General features: G+C 40.1%; 1 protein-coding gene across 10 annotated transcripts in view; it reads left to right on the forward strand.

The window, feature by feature from the left end:
* Positions 1 to 15,488, forward strand: part of LTBP1 (latent transforming growth factor beta binding protein 1) — a 406,323-nt gene that overhangs the window by 245,909 nt on the left and 144,926 nt on the right. For all 10 annotated transcript variants that reach the window (XM_040496475.1, XM_040496477.1, XM_040496480.1 and 7 more), the window contains one exon: positions 10,848 to 10,970. In XM_040496475.1, coding sequence (XP_040352409.1) covers positions 10,848 to 10,970 — 123 coding nt within the window. The remainder of the gene's footprint in view (positions 1 to 10,847; positions 10,971 to 15,488) is intronic.

Below are 15,488 nucleotides of genomic sequence, written 5' to 3' on the forward strand. Positions count from 1 at the left end.
ACACACACACACACACACACACACACACACACACACACACACACAGAGCATGAGTGGGATGGGGCAGAGAGAAAGGGAAACACAGGATCCCAAGTAGGCTCCAGGCCCTAAGCTCTGAGCTGTCAACAAAGAGCCCAACATGGGGCTCCACCTCATGAACCATGAGATCATGAGCTGAGCTGAAGTCGACACTCAACTGACTAAGCCACCCAGGCATCCCCCCATATGTATGTGTGTATATATATACATATACATATACATATACATATACATATACATATACATATACATATACATATACATATACATATATATATGTATATATATACATATACACACATACATACATACATGTATATATATGTACATAATATATGTCTATACATACATTATACATATATACATATACAATATATATGTATATATATACAATTTATTTATTTAAAAATTTTTGTTAATGTTTAGTTTTGAGTGAGAGAGAGGGAGACAGAGCACAAGAGAGGGGCAGAGAGAGAGGGAGACACAGACACAGCTCTGAGCTGCAGGCTCTGAGCTGTCAGTATGGAGCCCAATCTGGGGCCTGAACTCGTTAACCATGAGATCATGACCTGAGCCAAAGCCGGATATTCAGCAAACTGAGCCACCCGGGCACCCCAATGTTCGTTATATTTTTTGAAAAACTTTGTATCTGTATATAGCCTATGTGTAGAACAATGTATTTTTCTTCCAGAATAATCAGTAGCTTACTCTTACAAGAATAGATCAGTTTTGGTTTTTTTATGAACTTTCAAATGATCCAGTATGTGTTCTTTTGTGTCTGGCTTCTTCCATTCAACAGCATGTGGCCAGTACCATTTCCTAATATTAGAAATTCTGGCTAGTGAAGTGATAATACCCATTGATGCTTTCATTTAAAATCTTGAAAATACTTTCTCCCCTACCTTCAACATGTTCTTCTTGGACTTTTCTGTCTACGTAGTATTTCCTACAGTTAGCATGGTCTCTAAAGTTGCTTTCAGTTCCACTATCAGAAAGGACTTGATTATTGTGATGTTTGTTTCTTAGTAGGAAGAAATGGGAAATAGGGATATGAGAATAATGTATGTATAAGTATGAAACTTAGAATCCCTTGTTCTTGCTATATGTTTGGGAAGTTATAGTAGAAAATCAGTAGTTAGAAGTTAAGGCTAGAGCCCACCAGACCTGATAAATAAGTTCTTCAAAATACTCACAAAGTTTTAAAATTCTTTTTTTTTTTTCTTTGGAGAGAGAAAAAGAGAGTGAGAGAGCGCATGTGCACATGCACATGCGGGAGGGACAGAGGGAGAGGGAGAAAGAATCTTAAGCAGGCTCCACACCCAGTGCAGAGCCTGACGTGGGGTGTGATCTCATGACTATGAGATCTTGACCTGAGCTGAAATCAAGAACCTGATGCTCAACCGAATGAGCCACCCAGGCGCCCCTAAAGTTCTTTTTATTTAGCCTGCCGGAAATTCATCACAACACTCGGCTGTATTTAGTGATTTAATCCCAGAAATTGTGGGGTACTTAATGTGATTCTGAATCAAGTTTTATGATAGTCACCGACTAGGAGGGAATTGATAGATGTGTTACTGATTGGACGGGGTTATTCTGCCGTCCTAGGCATTTTCCTGGAACTCCTGCCACAGTTTATATTTTAAATAGGCACAGAGTTTTTAGGAAGAATTGAAACCATTTCGGTCTGGTCCTGAGCATCCTATTTCAGCATTTAAAAGTCAATTTGGGACCCATTCGTCTCCATTTGAGAGTCTTTCCCTAATGTGTCTTCTTACCGTGCTTATATCACTGGGATAGGATTCAAAAAGGAAATGTCTGTTTATTTTATTCACTTTTCTTCAGGAAAGACAGTGGTGAAGTGAGTCATTAGCACATTGTATTTTCCAATAGCTCTTTGACCTTAATCTCTGGGGCTGTAAAATCAATGGGAAGATGCCTGTTGCATCACGAGCGATGAGGAAAGCCCATGATGGATTCATGTTACTGTGAATGTTTCAAGGAGAAATTAATGTAGTGTCTGTAGACTAGAGTCAGAGATCCAAGACCCACAGAGATGTGTATGTGATTAGCATCTTGCATGTGTAGCACACATGTATCAAGAAATAAATACAAGCTGTTCTCTGGGCTCTGATAATTCTTTTATCATGTTACCCTGAAGACAGAAGAATTGGAAGGAAGGGAGTGCCCTCCCAGTGGTTTACCTCCTCTCAGTGAGTCTAGTGATCAAATCTATCTTGTGCTGGATTATCATTTACAAAGCGGGGGACAGTTGCAGGTCAGGAGGGAAGGGTATGGCGGCGGTGAGGCCTGGGTTGAAACAGACTAGCCGCAGACAGCAACATTTCACAAAATGTGCTTCACGGACCGCCAGTTCGGAGGGATGTAAATAGACGGGGGTGTGCAAAAAGGCTCCATGGCCGAAGGTGTAAAAAAAACCCACCAAGTTAAAGAAAACCCAGAGTTTTTTCCAAAGGACTTCTTGGGGTTTGTAATGTGCTTGTGCCTGTACAACGTGCAGTGTTTCTCAAACATCTTTGGCCACAGGACCCTTTTATAGGCTCATAAAGCTTGTTTTACATAACGTACCTTGGATAAAATTGCTCTGGAACATTGACCTTCACACATTTTTTTGGTTCACTTATCTCCTAAAATAATTTGGAAAAAGTTATGTGGTCACACATTTTCAAGCTTACATCTACATTTTTTCCCATTAAAACTAAGTGGATGCAGTAGAATGATTTCTTGGGCATTTGTTTTAGATATGTGGTTTAAACATATTTTTTTAATGTTTGTTTATTTTTTGAGAGAGACGGAGAGAGAGAGACCGAGTGCAAGCAGGGGAGTGGCAGAGAGAGGGGGATACACAGAATCTGAAGCAGGTTCCAGGCTCTGTGCTGACAGCTCATGAACCGTGAGATCATGACCTGAGCTGAAGTCGGACGCTTAACCGACTGAACCACCCAGGCGCCCCTGAACATAGTGTTATCAAAATTTTGGAGCTTCAGAGGTGCCTGGTGGCTCAGTTGGTTAAGCATCCCACTTCGGCTCAGGTCATGACCTCACGGTTCATGAGTTCAAGCCCCGTGTTGGGCTCTATGCTGACAGCTAAGGGCCTGGAGCCTGCCTCAGATTCTTTGTCTCCCTCTCTTTCTCTCTCTCTCTGCCCCTCCCCTGCTCATACTCTGTCTCTTTCTCAAAAATGAGTAAACTTAAAAAAAATTTCTTTTTTAAAACTTTGGAGCTTCAGAGTTGACTCATTCAACTTATGAATAATGTTGCCGTCTAACCTAATTGGTGAAAGTTGGGCCCTCTTGAGCAAACCATACTTTATCGCTTTTCCTGTGACTCGCCCTCAGGAGGGATATATTTGTGAAATGTTCAAATGTTTGGTGTCTGAGAATTTTCCATCGTGTAGGGCAGTGTACTTAGAAAGCATAGAAAGATTCCAGATGAGCAAGAGATACGCCTTGACTTTGTAAAGAAGACAAAGGCACTGAGTGAAGGAAGGATAGGAAAAGAGACTGGGCATGTGTGTTCTTAGATCACTTTGAGAGAAGAAAATGTATGAAGGCTCAAGATCTAGAAACCGATTCCTTTAAATAAAAGGATCCAAGCCTGTGTGTACCTGTGATATATTGTCACATGCCTTTAGGGATATGTGTACCCCCAGTGAACCTGCTTCTGTGGGAGTTTAAGGATACATATGTCCTCTTAGAGGATGCATTCTGTATCTAACGCATGCAAAATAGCCAAATGGTCTGTGTGGCAAGGGAAGTATTTATTTACCTTGAGAGGATTTTTTTTCTGCTTTCAATTGGAAGTTATATTGCCAATTTATATGCTGGAATTTCTTTCCATCAGCAAAACCTGAATATACACAGCAGAATCTGTAGAAGGCTTCATATTTTCACACAATGTGAAGATCTTCATGCCCTTTTCTCACCTTGGACTTAATTCCTTTCGGTTATTAGACATGCCTCATTTCCTGTATAAACTTGCGTCACTAAAAAGGCAGTAAATTATTACTTTGTTAAACATACATACTTTCCTTTAGGAGAATGGATACGTAAAAGTGTGTTTATTTCCCATAAGGACACTTATGCTATTCATAATATATTATGCATTAACTGTCATTATTTATTCCTTGGTATTTTCAGTCCTGGCAGATTGTTTTAAAGTCTGAATATTTAAGCTAAAAGTAACCTTGGGAATTATCTGGCTCAGCCCTTTTGTGTTATAGGAAAGGAACGTGAGATCAAGAGAAACAAAATGGCTTGCTCTAGGTAACATAATTTAGCATCCTCATTACAGTAAAACTAGGTATTAATGGGATATGCCTCTGATTAGATTGTTAACCCTTCATGTATTTTAATTAACCCTTTAAAAAAATAAGATCTTGGACAAAATTATGCTTATAAAATGCGAATGACTGTTGTGTTGCTCACCATCCAGAATTGTCATGAAGTTCCCATGAGAGGAGGTGAGTAATACAAATGTAAAGGCACGTGAGGATCCTTGTGTCATGGTACTAGAAGATTGTATCGTTGCCTACTACTCAAATACAAAAACTGTGTTATATGAGGTTGTTTAAAGGGTCTCTCATTAAGCATATTTTCCAACTACTCTGTATTTTTCTGCTCTCTGGGTAATAGATGCCTTCAATTTCAGTTGTATTGGGTTGAACCATGTGACATTGCTAATATTCAACCATTTTAGACTTACAAGAAGACCAGTTTTGTATTACTGAATTTGTTATGGCTAGAAGCCATGGTAGGCTATTGTGGGCAGAGACCCTCTATAAATGTTTCAAGCTAGTTTCCTCTGTGTTACCTGTATCCCTATGGATTTTTGCCTACTGGAAAGTTGCTCATGAGGCTGTATGAGTTTCTCCTCTTGTTTCTGCCTCTGTCAACTTCTTAGACTTAACCAAGCAGCTCAGATTGGGAGGTATGAAGATGGGCTGTATAAGAGGACCAACTCCCTTCAGCCATTCCCTTGGATCTTTACTCTTTAACTCTGAAAACTGTGAGGTTTCCAGTGGTTATACCATTCCTTGAAAGGATAGATTTCCATAGTTGGCCAGAAAAAAATCAGTGCTGTACAGAGGGAGAACAATGAACAAATTCATTTGTTGATCTGTTTGTTTAAAAACTAAAATACTTTCAATTTAATCAAAATGCATTAAGGGAAATTGGCTGACCCTTATAAAATATGATACTTCTGATCTGAAACAGTTATGTTTGTCAGATATAAGTTATTTATGAAAATGATAATCAAGTTAGAAACTTTGATTTAAAAAATAGCCATAGGAATTGAAGTCTAAATAGAATTAAAATTCATAATTTGCCCATCATGTTTCATATAATTGTTAAACTTTTGCCTGATAATATCTTCTCTTAGTGTACTCCTTAAACTTCTCATGTCCAGATATAACATGTTCAGTTAAATACATTCTTAAAGCATTTGTAATTTTTATCAGTTTATTTAGAAAGATCTTAAAGAGCTTGGCTACCTGAGAAAGTCAATTGGATCATTAATTGTTCATATTTCATATTCATTTCTGAGGTTCTAAATTAAAAAGTATGGGAGTTTTGATTTTTTACCTTTTTGTTTTTGTTTTTTTAAGTACAGAGAATATAAACTAGCACCTAGTAAGTCTTCTCGGGAGCAAAGCAGGGGACGGAAGAAGGAAGTAGCAAAAAAAATTTTTTGATCTAAGTTTAGGTGTAAAATTTTGTATATTAGGAATTAACACTTTATGAATGGAATGCTTTTGAAGGTTTCATTTGTGAGTAAGTTGTTGAAACCTGCAATATGATTTGTCACAGAAATAAAAGGTCAGGATTCAAAACTTTAAAACATTTTCTCGGCAAGCATCCTCTTATTATAGAAGCTCAGTACTTGAAGCAAATGAAAGACAACTGCCTTGCTTAAAACAGGTGTACCAGGTACCCAGGGCTCTGGGACCAGCTCAGCAGATGACAGTGAAGTCTCATGAATCTTGTCAGAGACCTGGTCAGACCCAGTAGTGCTAGAATGGTAGCCTTCTAGGTCACAAACCACACAGTCCCCAGCTCAGGGATTTGGGGGACCCTGTCTCTTGTGCTTTTAGCTAAGACTATAGCAGTCTCCACGACAGTGGGAGATTGTCAGACGGGGAAGATACGGATACTGAGTCAAGTGAATGAAAGCTTTCAGGTCTTCTGTGTAGCCAGCACCTACTTTCACTCCCTCATTCCTCAGCCTCCCTTGAAAATGGTCCCTTCTGTACTTACAAACTAAGATTTTCACCATCTCTGTGTGAATTTCTCAGCGAGGGCATTGTGGACCTTTTTGACTGAACAATTCTTCGTCAAGGGGACTGACCACGCTTTTAGAATGCTGAGCTCCCTAGTACCTACCCACCGTGTGTTCTCCAGTTCTTGTAACAACCCAGAATGTCCTGCAGGTGAGCACACACCCTTCCCACTTGGGAATCACCAGCCCCTCTCCCTGACTACTAAGAAGGAAGTAGTCTTACCTACAACATTCCATAGATAATTGCTTTTTAATGTTTTTTTTTTTAATTTATTTTTGAGTCAGAGACAGAGCATGAGTGGGAAAGGGACAGAGAAAGAGGCACAGAATCTGAAGCAGGCTCCAGGCTCTGAGCTGTCAGCACAGAGCCTGAAGTGGGGCTCGAACCCATAAACTGTGAGATCATGACCTGAATTGAAGTCGGGTGCTTGACTGACTGAGCCACCCAGGCACCCCCATAGATATTTGCATTTTAGAGGAGAATGTTTTTATATCCAAATGACCAATAAATATATTGCAAGTACAAATTAAAACCACAGTGAAACAACACTACACTCCCACCAGAATAACTAAAATGAAAAAGACTGGCAGTAATTCGGTGAGGATGTGGAGCAGTGGGTTCTGGGCTGGACATGGGCATAACCACTTTGGACAACACCATGATTATTTATTAAAGTAAACATGAGTCTTCTCTAATGAACCAGAAACTCCTAGAAATAAATCTGAGAGTAATGAGTACCTTGGCCTACCAAAAGACATCTATTATATAAAACTGCACACACACACACACACACACACACACACACACACACAGAATGTTCACAGGAGCATTGTTACTGATAGCCAAAAATTGGAAATAACCCAAATGTCAATCAATAGTTGAATGGAAAAATTAATTTTGATACCCTCACACAATAAAAATATAACATCAGTAAAAGAATGAATTCTCGGGGCGCCTGGGTGGCTCCATCGTTAAAACGTCCGACTTCAGCTCAGGTCATGATCTCACGGTCTGTGAGTTCGAGCCCCGTGTCGGGTTTTGTGCTGACAGCTCAGAGCCTGGAGCCTGCTTTGGATTCTGTGTCTCCCTCTCTCTCTGACCCTCCCCCGTTCATGCTCTGTCTCTCTCTGTCTCAAAAATAAATAAACATTAAAAAAAAAAAGAATGAATTCTCACAGGCATTAAAATGAATAAAAGTCAAGCAAAAGAACATACACAATAGGATTCCCTTATATGCAGTAGAAGAACAGGCCACACTAATGGATAATAGTACTTACCTGTGGGGGCAGAGATGTTAACTGGGAAGAGGCAGTGAAGGAGCTTTCTGAGGTGATGGAAATGTTCTAAATCACAGTCTGTATGGTGGTTATTCAGTATGTACGTGTGCACATGTGAATATATGTATGCATACGTATATGTAAAAGTTCATGTAGCTGTATATTTAAGGTATATTTTGCTGTGTGTAAATTAAAAAAGAACCTGGGGCTTTAATCTATATTTTATGGTATTTTGGAGAATAGGTTAAAAAATAAATTGAGGCAGTTAATGGAAGCAGGAGTTTCTTCGGAAGCTAAGAGAGTGTGTCATGAAGAAAGTTGCATGCTTCTGGGGGGGCCAAACTTAGAGGAGGTGGTGTTTCTGGTGCTTTTGGCATGAGCTGATAAGGATCAAGACAGTAGGAAATGCATGATTCCCCTTCTTTATGACATTTTCCTATTCCTGTCTGTAGCCATAGTGGGTTTTTTGAAGTCTTAATTCCTGACCTCCATCCCCATGGCATCATTGTTGAGGGCAGTGGGCAATGTTGTGGAGAGTCGAAGAGAGGACATTGGAAGTGGGCACAAGGAAGTTATTGGACATCAGGTATTTTTCCATTGAAAGACAAAACCTCCACCTTAATCTGGCAGCCAGCAGTGAGGCTGGTACACCACTTCTTAGAAAACTCCAGTCGCAGGGAGGTTTGGCATTCCAGGAGGTGAACAGGGAATGTGTAGTGGTACATCCAGTGAATAGAAGTGCAGGCCATTCAGGGAAAGAGGAAGGCTAATAAATCACTCCCTAGTGGGGACATGAAGGAAAACAGAAGAGTACAGATTGTGTCTTAGCCTTTTTGACCACAATTGGCTGATTCTTCAAGTTTGAGGTTTAAGTTGGGACATGTGATAAGGGCTTTAGTTGTACCATGTAGCCCCAACTGGACTTGGCATTCTTCCTGGTCCTTCATGGTGGTTTTCTTAAGGAGAATGAGTGATCCTGGAAATCTTTTCAGTTACATGCTGTGCATAACTGTGTGTTACAGCACAATGTACACTCTGGCAAAGAATCAGATGATCAGGTGCTAGACCATCTGTTGTGCCAGGTGTAATCTAGCTGTGCCAGTTTTCAGCTGGACCCAAGTTAGAATGCTGTAGAGTTTCTACAACAGATAGAATGGTAACTTGTCATTTGGGTGTCATTGAAAATGTATTTTATCACTGAGATGAAAAACTGCAGGTGTCTGATAAAATAAGTCCATTATAGATATCAATGGCTACTTAGAATATGAAATATAAGCAAATAATCATTTACTGAGGTCTCTACTTTCCTTTTTATGTGGCAATTCTGCTAGTAATATTTTTCTGCCAATCGTGTAATTTTAATTTAGAAAATTAATTGTATAGTTGTTAATAAAAGTTTTATTAGAACTGATGATTGAAGGAAACTAACATGATTGGAAATAGAAATGCTAATAACCATATCCATTAATGTTAAGCTTCGTAAGCCATCCTGAATAAAAATATAAATGACTACTCATTCTTCACTTTTAACTTGTCCTATTCTGTTTTTTATTTTTAATTAATTACCTTTGCAAATGACACTATAATCTTTTTTTTTTTTTTTTTTTAAAGCACCACGTTTTTATTTCTCCTCTTGCAAATTCTTTGGATTTCCCTTTGGATCACTGTCATAGCCTGTTTAGGCTGCCTTAACAATACCACCACCTGGGTAGCTCATAAGCCACAGGTCTGGAGACTCCTGGGAAGTCCAAGATCAAGGTGCCAGCATGATCACCTTCGCTGAGGGCCCTCTTCTGGTTTCACACTTCTCTGTTGTGTCCTCAAATGATGGAAGGGGCTAAGGATCTTCCTCATGATTTAAGCAAATCCCCACCTCCCGCCACCCCCGCCATACCATTACCTTTGGAGGTTAGGATTTCAGCACCTGAATTTGGAGGAGACGCAAACATTCAGACCATAGAAATCACCATATGTGGCTGACCTCAAGTCTGTTTCTAGCCATGGCGTCTTTTTAGTTTATTCCTGAATATGCCACTGCTGCTGAATTTTATGTTTGAGTATCCTCATGTGACCTTCAAATATAAAACTAATCTCTTCATCTGCCTCTTTTTTCCTCAGAACTTTCTACAAAACCAACAATGTCTTTTTCTCTTCTCTCAGATTAGATGCCTCCCAGGCATTTTTGACTCCTTTCTGTTCCTTTCCAGTGTTGTGCTGGCCAAACTCTATGCACTGCCCATTGTTCTTTTCAAAAGAGACATTCCTTCCTTCCTGATTATTCTCACCGTCCCCAACCTGGCTTGTCACATCTCATACTTGGTTACTCCTTCAGTCCTCAGCTTCTGGTCTCCTCTCATCAAGCCATGTGTTGGCCAGATGAATTTCCCTGGAGCCTGGCTTTGGTTATATCTTCCTCATGCTCAGAAACCTTCAGGATTGCTCCCTGTTCTCAGTAAAAGTGAATCCAAACTTAGCCTGGCTTTAACAAGCTCCCTTTCCAACTGTTTACCTACTGAAACTACTTTTCTAGCCAACAGTTTGACTAAGGGTTTCCTGATTCCCCTTCCCTTCTGCAGTCTCTGTGCCCACGCTCTGGGGTCACTCTTGTAGGTCCCTCATCCCTTCCTCTCCATCCATCTACCTATCCCCACCTTTGATGCCTGATGAAGTCTTGACCATCCCCCCCCCTCCCCCCGCCCCGCCCCAGGGCTCTAATCTCCCCTTCCTCCAATTAACTCCACTGGGACTTGCTGTCTACATAGGCACTTTCATAATTTGACTTCTTCAAGTTGATGACCTTTCTTCTAATTGTGATAAGTTCAACTGCTTTCCCTTTCTTTAATTTGTAGGTAGTTGTATGTCCAGCTAGACTGCAGGTGTCTACAGGGTAAGAGTCTTTGCCTTACCTGTATGATGTCTAAGACCTAATACCTACTCAAGTGCAGACTCTGTGAAGGCAGGAATCTCGTCAGTTTTGCCCACTGACCAATGTCTAATATTGAGAAAAGAACCAGGGGAAGGGTAGGTGCATACTAAATAGTTGTTAGATAAGTTGGAGGTGTTCAGTGAATGTTTGATTTGATTTTAGGTTACTCGCACCAGTTGTGTTGAAAGCTAACATCTATTTACTTGAAGAGACAATTGTAGTGAAAATAAAGTGCATGCTCTTTACAGCCAGGATCTGTTCAACTGGGCTTGACGACTCCTTCTAAAAGGCTTGTGTTTTCCTGCAGATATTAATGAATGCCAGCTACAGGGCGTGTGCCCTAATGGTGAGTGTTTGAATACCATGGGCAGCTATAGATGTACCTGCAAAATGGGATTTGGCCCGGATCCTACCTTTTCAAGTTGTGTTCGTAAGTAATGATCACTTTTTATTCCTATTTTGGATCTTTTTTTTTTTTTTAAGGAGGGGGGCTATCCAGAAGAAGATAAATATACTCAGTTGTCAGCTGAATAGTGTAAACATGCAGGAAAATCTCATTAAAAATGACAGTGAGGAGGAGGCGGATCTGATATGCTAACATCTATGTTTTAGAACTTTCTCCAAAATAAATTTTTATTGCAATCGGGAAAATATAACAGCTAAAAATCAATGTAGAGGACAAGCACACTGAGAAAACAAACTTTGATGAACCAGTTATTTAAAATTTTCATACCTGAAAGATGAAAACAGTTTTGTCCTTCATGAGCATTTTCAGCATTATTTAGACTGTGTTAAACTTTGTCCCAGCTGCTGTCTTTAATTAATCCAAATTCTGAGTCACTGGTGTTGGATTTAATGAGGTTTCACCGTATTTGCTTCATTGGAAGAGTCTGGGAAATAGTTATGAAGGCCCTGCATTTCAGATTTTCTATTCAGTTCCTATTTCAAAGATTCTTCTCTGTTGTCCTCAAAAACCACCAAAATGTGTCCCCAGAGTTAGACTGTTTGCCTTCCAAATGTTGTCTCTAAGCTTCTCTCTTGTGCCTGGCAAGGATAAAAGTTACTCATTAAACCACATGTTCCAATATTGATAGAGAAAATATAGTTTTTCCAAAGAAACTCTCTTACCACAAAACCTAATCCAATGTAATCACTACAGATCACCTTATGCATTTAGGATGGATGCATTTACATATGAAGTTCTCAAGTGCAAATTTTTTAAGGTTATCTTACTTTTTTGTTTTTAAGGTAACCTTACTTTTTAAAGAACTAATGTCCCTTATTAAAAAGTAGGTGAATACTGCAGATTTTTTAAAAGCTGTATCCAACTAAAGTTTAAGCATTTTATTTGTTTATTTAGTTATGAGCAAGACACTATGGGTGGGGGACAGGTGCAGAAGGAGAGAGAGAAAGAGAGAGAGGGAGGGAGAAAGAAAGAAAGAGAGAAAGAGAAAGCAAAAAAGAAAGGAAGGAAGGAAAGAAGAAAGGAAGAAGAAGGAAAATCCCAAGCAGGCTCTGCACTGAGCCGGGGCTTAATCCCATGACCCTGGGTCATGACCTGAGCTGAAATCAAGAGTCAGACACTCAACTGACTGAGCCACCCAAGTGTCCCCGAAGTTTATACATTTTAAATTACTGCATGGCAGAAAATAGGATAATTTTAAGAGCATTCTGTATTTCTGTCCTGCTAGGTTTTTGTTGTTATTACCTGTTTTTTAATGTGGCTTTTGTATATGTTAAGCTGCATCCTTCTGACCTCCACTGTTAACTTGGAATTTGGTCAATGTTCTTGATGGACAGTATCATCTGTTCTTTTTAATTGTGCACCTCTCCCTGAGACACATAGATATGATGAAATATGGGCAAATGTAGTAAAGTAAAAATGACAGTCTCATTCATTACTTTCAGAATTCTGAGAGTTCATTGAGTCTTCTGGATAATTGTTACTAGTCACTACTATTTTCTTTTAAAAAGTGTCAAATGCAGATTAGGAAATTTCACACGTAAGTTCCTTCTTCTGTATTCTTTCACAGACAGTTCTGATCACGAAGCAGACACTTAATTACAGGGCTTTTTTGGTGAGTGGTAAAATTAGACTGTAAGATGATGTTTCATACAAGGTACATTTGAAAACTAATGCAGGGATCTGGAAATTTCAGGCCAAAACTCACATTGTTGACAATATCCAGATAATTTAGGGATCATTTCTGGCTGATTTCAATTACATGAGTAAATATTTTAAATAGTTTCATAATTTTAAGTGTAAAAGATTTTACAGAGTTTGGATATAGAATTTGCTTTGAATGTTTGTTTTTTTTCCTCTTAATTTAACTTGTAGTCTGGTTAAAATTACCAGACTGAAGATTGAAGATTAGGTGAAGTTGGAAAACTGGTCGCAAAGTGTTTTATTAAATTTTGACTAGATCTGATGTCTAGAGTTAAGGGCAGATGTCCAGGTTTTAATAAGATTGTAGAAATCTGCCAATGAGATTTTTGAAACACTTACACATTTCCTTAGCATTTATTTTCCCTGTCATTGCCCCAATAATACTGAACTTATTAAACAACCATCCATTCTTATTTGAAAAATAAATAATTCAATTTTATGGTTCAGCTACAACAGCTGAAATGATAAGTATTAAGAGAGGTTTGTTGCTGGTTAAATGCTCCAGTTTAGAGTTTGAAGTTAAAACCTGGGCTCTACACCAGCATTGAACGGGCAGATTTATTTCCCTATTCTCTGGATTTACCACATGTAACCTCACAGATGTGTGGGGTTCCTCAGGATTTGTGACTTGGGTCAGTCCAGCCTGATTGGTTTGTGAACTATATTTTGAAGAAATCGGTGGGGGAAGTCTGAAGACCGTTGAAAAGAATCAGGAAAGAAGGTGATGTTTACAGTGTAAGGGGAAAAATATTGAGGAGATGGTGGTGCCCTTAATAGTAATGGGGAGATAGCAGGAAGAGACTGGGGCTCACACGTATGTTTACACGCACACACACATATACACGCACACACCAGACACACAAAGGCACCGAGCAAAGCCGTTGCTTAATGTTTGGAATGTATGTTTTTGAGAGGTATTATAAAAACAGCTGTGGATAGAGCAGGCCAAGCACAAGGAAGAGATTGACCACATTTGCTCAGGCAGCGTGAACTTTGGGCCTATCCAGGCTGTCAAAGCTGTGGCTGACTCTGTGAGCGCAAAGGAAGGCACTTGGCCATGGCCAGGGTTTGCCCCCCCCTGTTCTCCAATACACTGAAGTGAACACCCTCAGATATCCTTGATTCTGGCCTAAGGTTGCAACTGTCTCGCTTTTCCTCCTTGCCCTCTCTCTGTCCTCGCCTTAGCAAAGCTCACAGGAGGAGAGCCAGCGGGCCTGGCTTCTGCTGCCTCAGACCTCTGTGTCTGTGCCTTAGGCTGCTACAGCAGTATTCTTCGGACCTCCTCCTCTCTAGGGATGGGGAAAGGTGAAATTTCAGGATTTGTCAGAGCAAATCCAAGAAAAGTATAATAACCTTTGCAGTATAATAAGCTTCCTGACTTGCTCAGCTGCACTTTTCTTGGGAATTCAGGAGTTGCGGAATGAGAGCTGTGGTGGGTATGCCCCATAGGTTTAATAGAAAAATGCCCAGATGAAAGAACTCTGAGCCCGGATATTTGCTGTTTGATAGTATTTCTGCCCCATGGCCTTGATACCAGTACACAGAAACGGAGGGTTGGAGAGAGATGCTCAGATGAAGCCACATTCCTTCTAAAAGCCGGTCATGTTTATGCCCATGATATCTTTTTACTTCCCCAACATCTTAATGAGGGATGTATTATTCTCATTTTACATATTAGGTAATTGAAGCCACGAGAGTTTATGTAACTTCTGAAGATCCTACAGCTAGTAAGGGACTCTTGAGATTTAACACTGGGTTTTGGGCCTCTAAGCACCCAAACCTAGTTCTAGATCAGGGGTGCGCAAGCCATAGCCCATGGGCCAAATGTGTTCCACTGTTTTGGTAATTAAAGTTTTATTGGAACACAGCCATGCCCATTCATTTACGTCCTGTCTAATGTTGCTTTCATGTGGTGATGGCAGAGTTGGGAAGTTGGAGCAGAGCCAGTAGGGCCCACAGGGTCGAAAGTGTTTATTATTTTGCCTTTTACACAAGGAGTTTGCTTATTCTTGGGCTGCATCAACACTGTCTAAGAGAACTTTCTGTGATGATGGGGAATGTTCTGTATCTGTGCCGTCTGGTATAGCAGATGCTAGTCACACGTGGCCAGTGTGACCGAAGAATTAAATTTTAAATTATAATTCATTTACATTTTATTGAAGTAGTGAGGCATTAATGTCTCAGACTGCATAGTTCTAGATCATTGTTTTACACAGCTGATTGAGTAAATGACTGCTAGATCCCCTCCTTTCCCCCTGAAATGTCCTCTCCTTCCTGACTTAGTGGTTTTGGCCATGTGCCATTGTTTTCCAGGCAGTCGGGCTGGGAGCTTCTCTGCCAGTGTTGACTCTGTCCTCTCCTTTGGTCTCTAAGAAAGTTGTTAATCTTTGTAATCTGTCTTTTCTTTTTTTAAGTTTATTTATTTATTTTGAGAGAGAGAGAGTAAGGGAGAGAGAGAGCACGCAGGGAAGGGACAGAGAGAAAGGGAAAAAGAAAATTCTTATACAGGCTCCGTGCTGTCAGTGCAGAGCCCAATGGAGGGCTCAACCCTGTGATCTGTGAGATCATGACCTGAGCCAAAAACAAGAGTCGGACACTTCAACTGAGCCACCCAGGTGCCCCTGTCTTTTCTTTCCATCTCTTCTGTGGCCGTCCTAGCTCAGGTCTGTCCCTGTCCTCACTTAGTGATCTCATACCACTGTGTCCTGGGGGTTAGACAAACATGTCTGTGCAAAGTGTTTGCCCCCACATGATAACAGTAACAACAAAAACCAAAAACCA

This window comes from Herpailurus yagouaroundi, unplaced genomic scaffold, assembly GCF_014898765.1.
Source record: "Herpailurus yagouaroundi ecotype Mexico unplaced genomic scaffold, PumYag 188, whole genome shotgun sequence".
Taxonomy (NCBI): domain Eukaryota; kingdom Metazoa; phylum Chordata; class Mammalia; order Carnivora; family Felidae; genus Herpailurus; species Herpailurus yagouaroundi.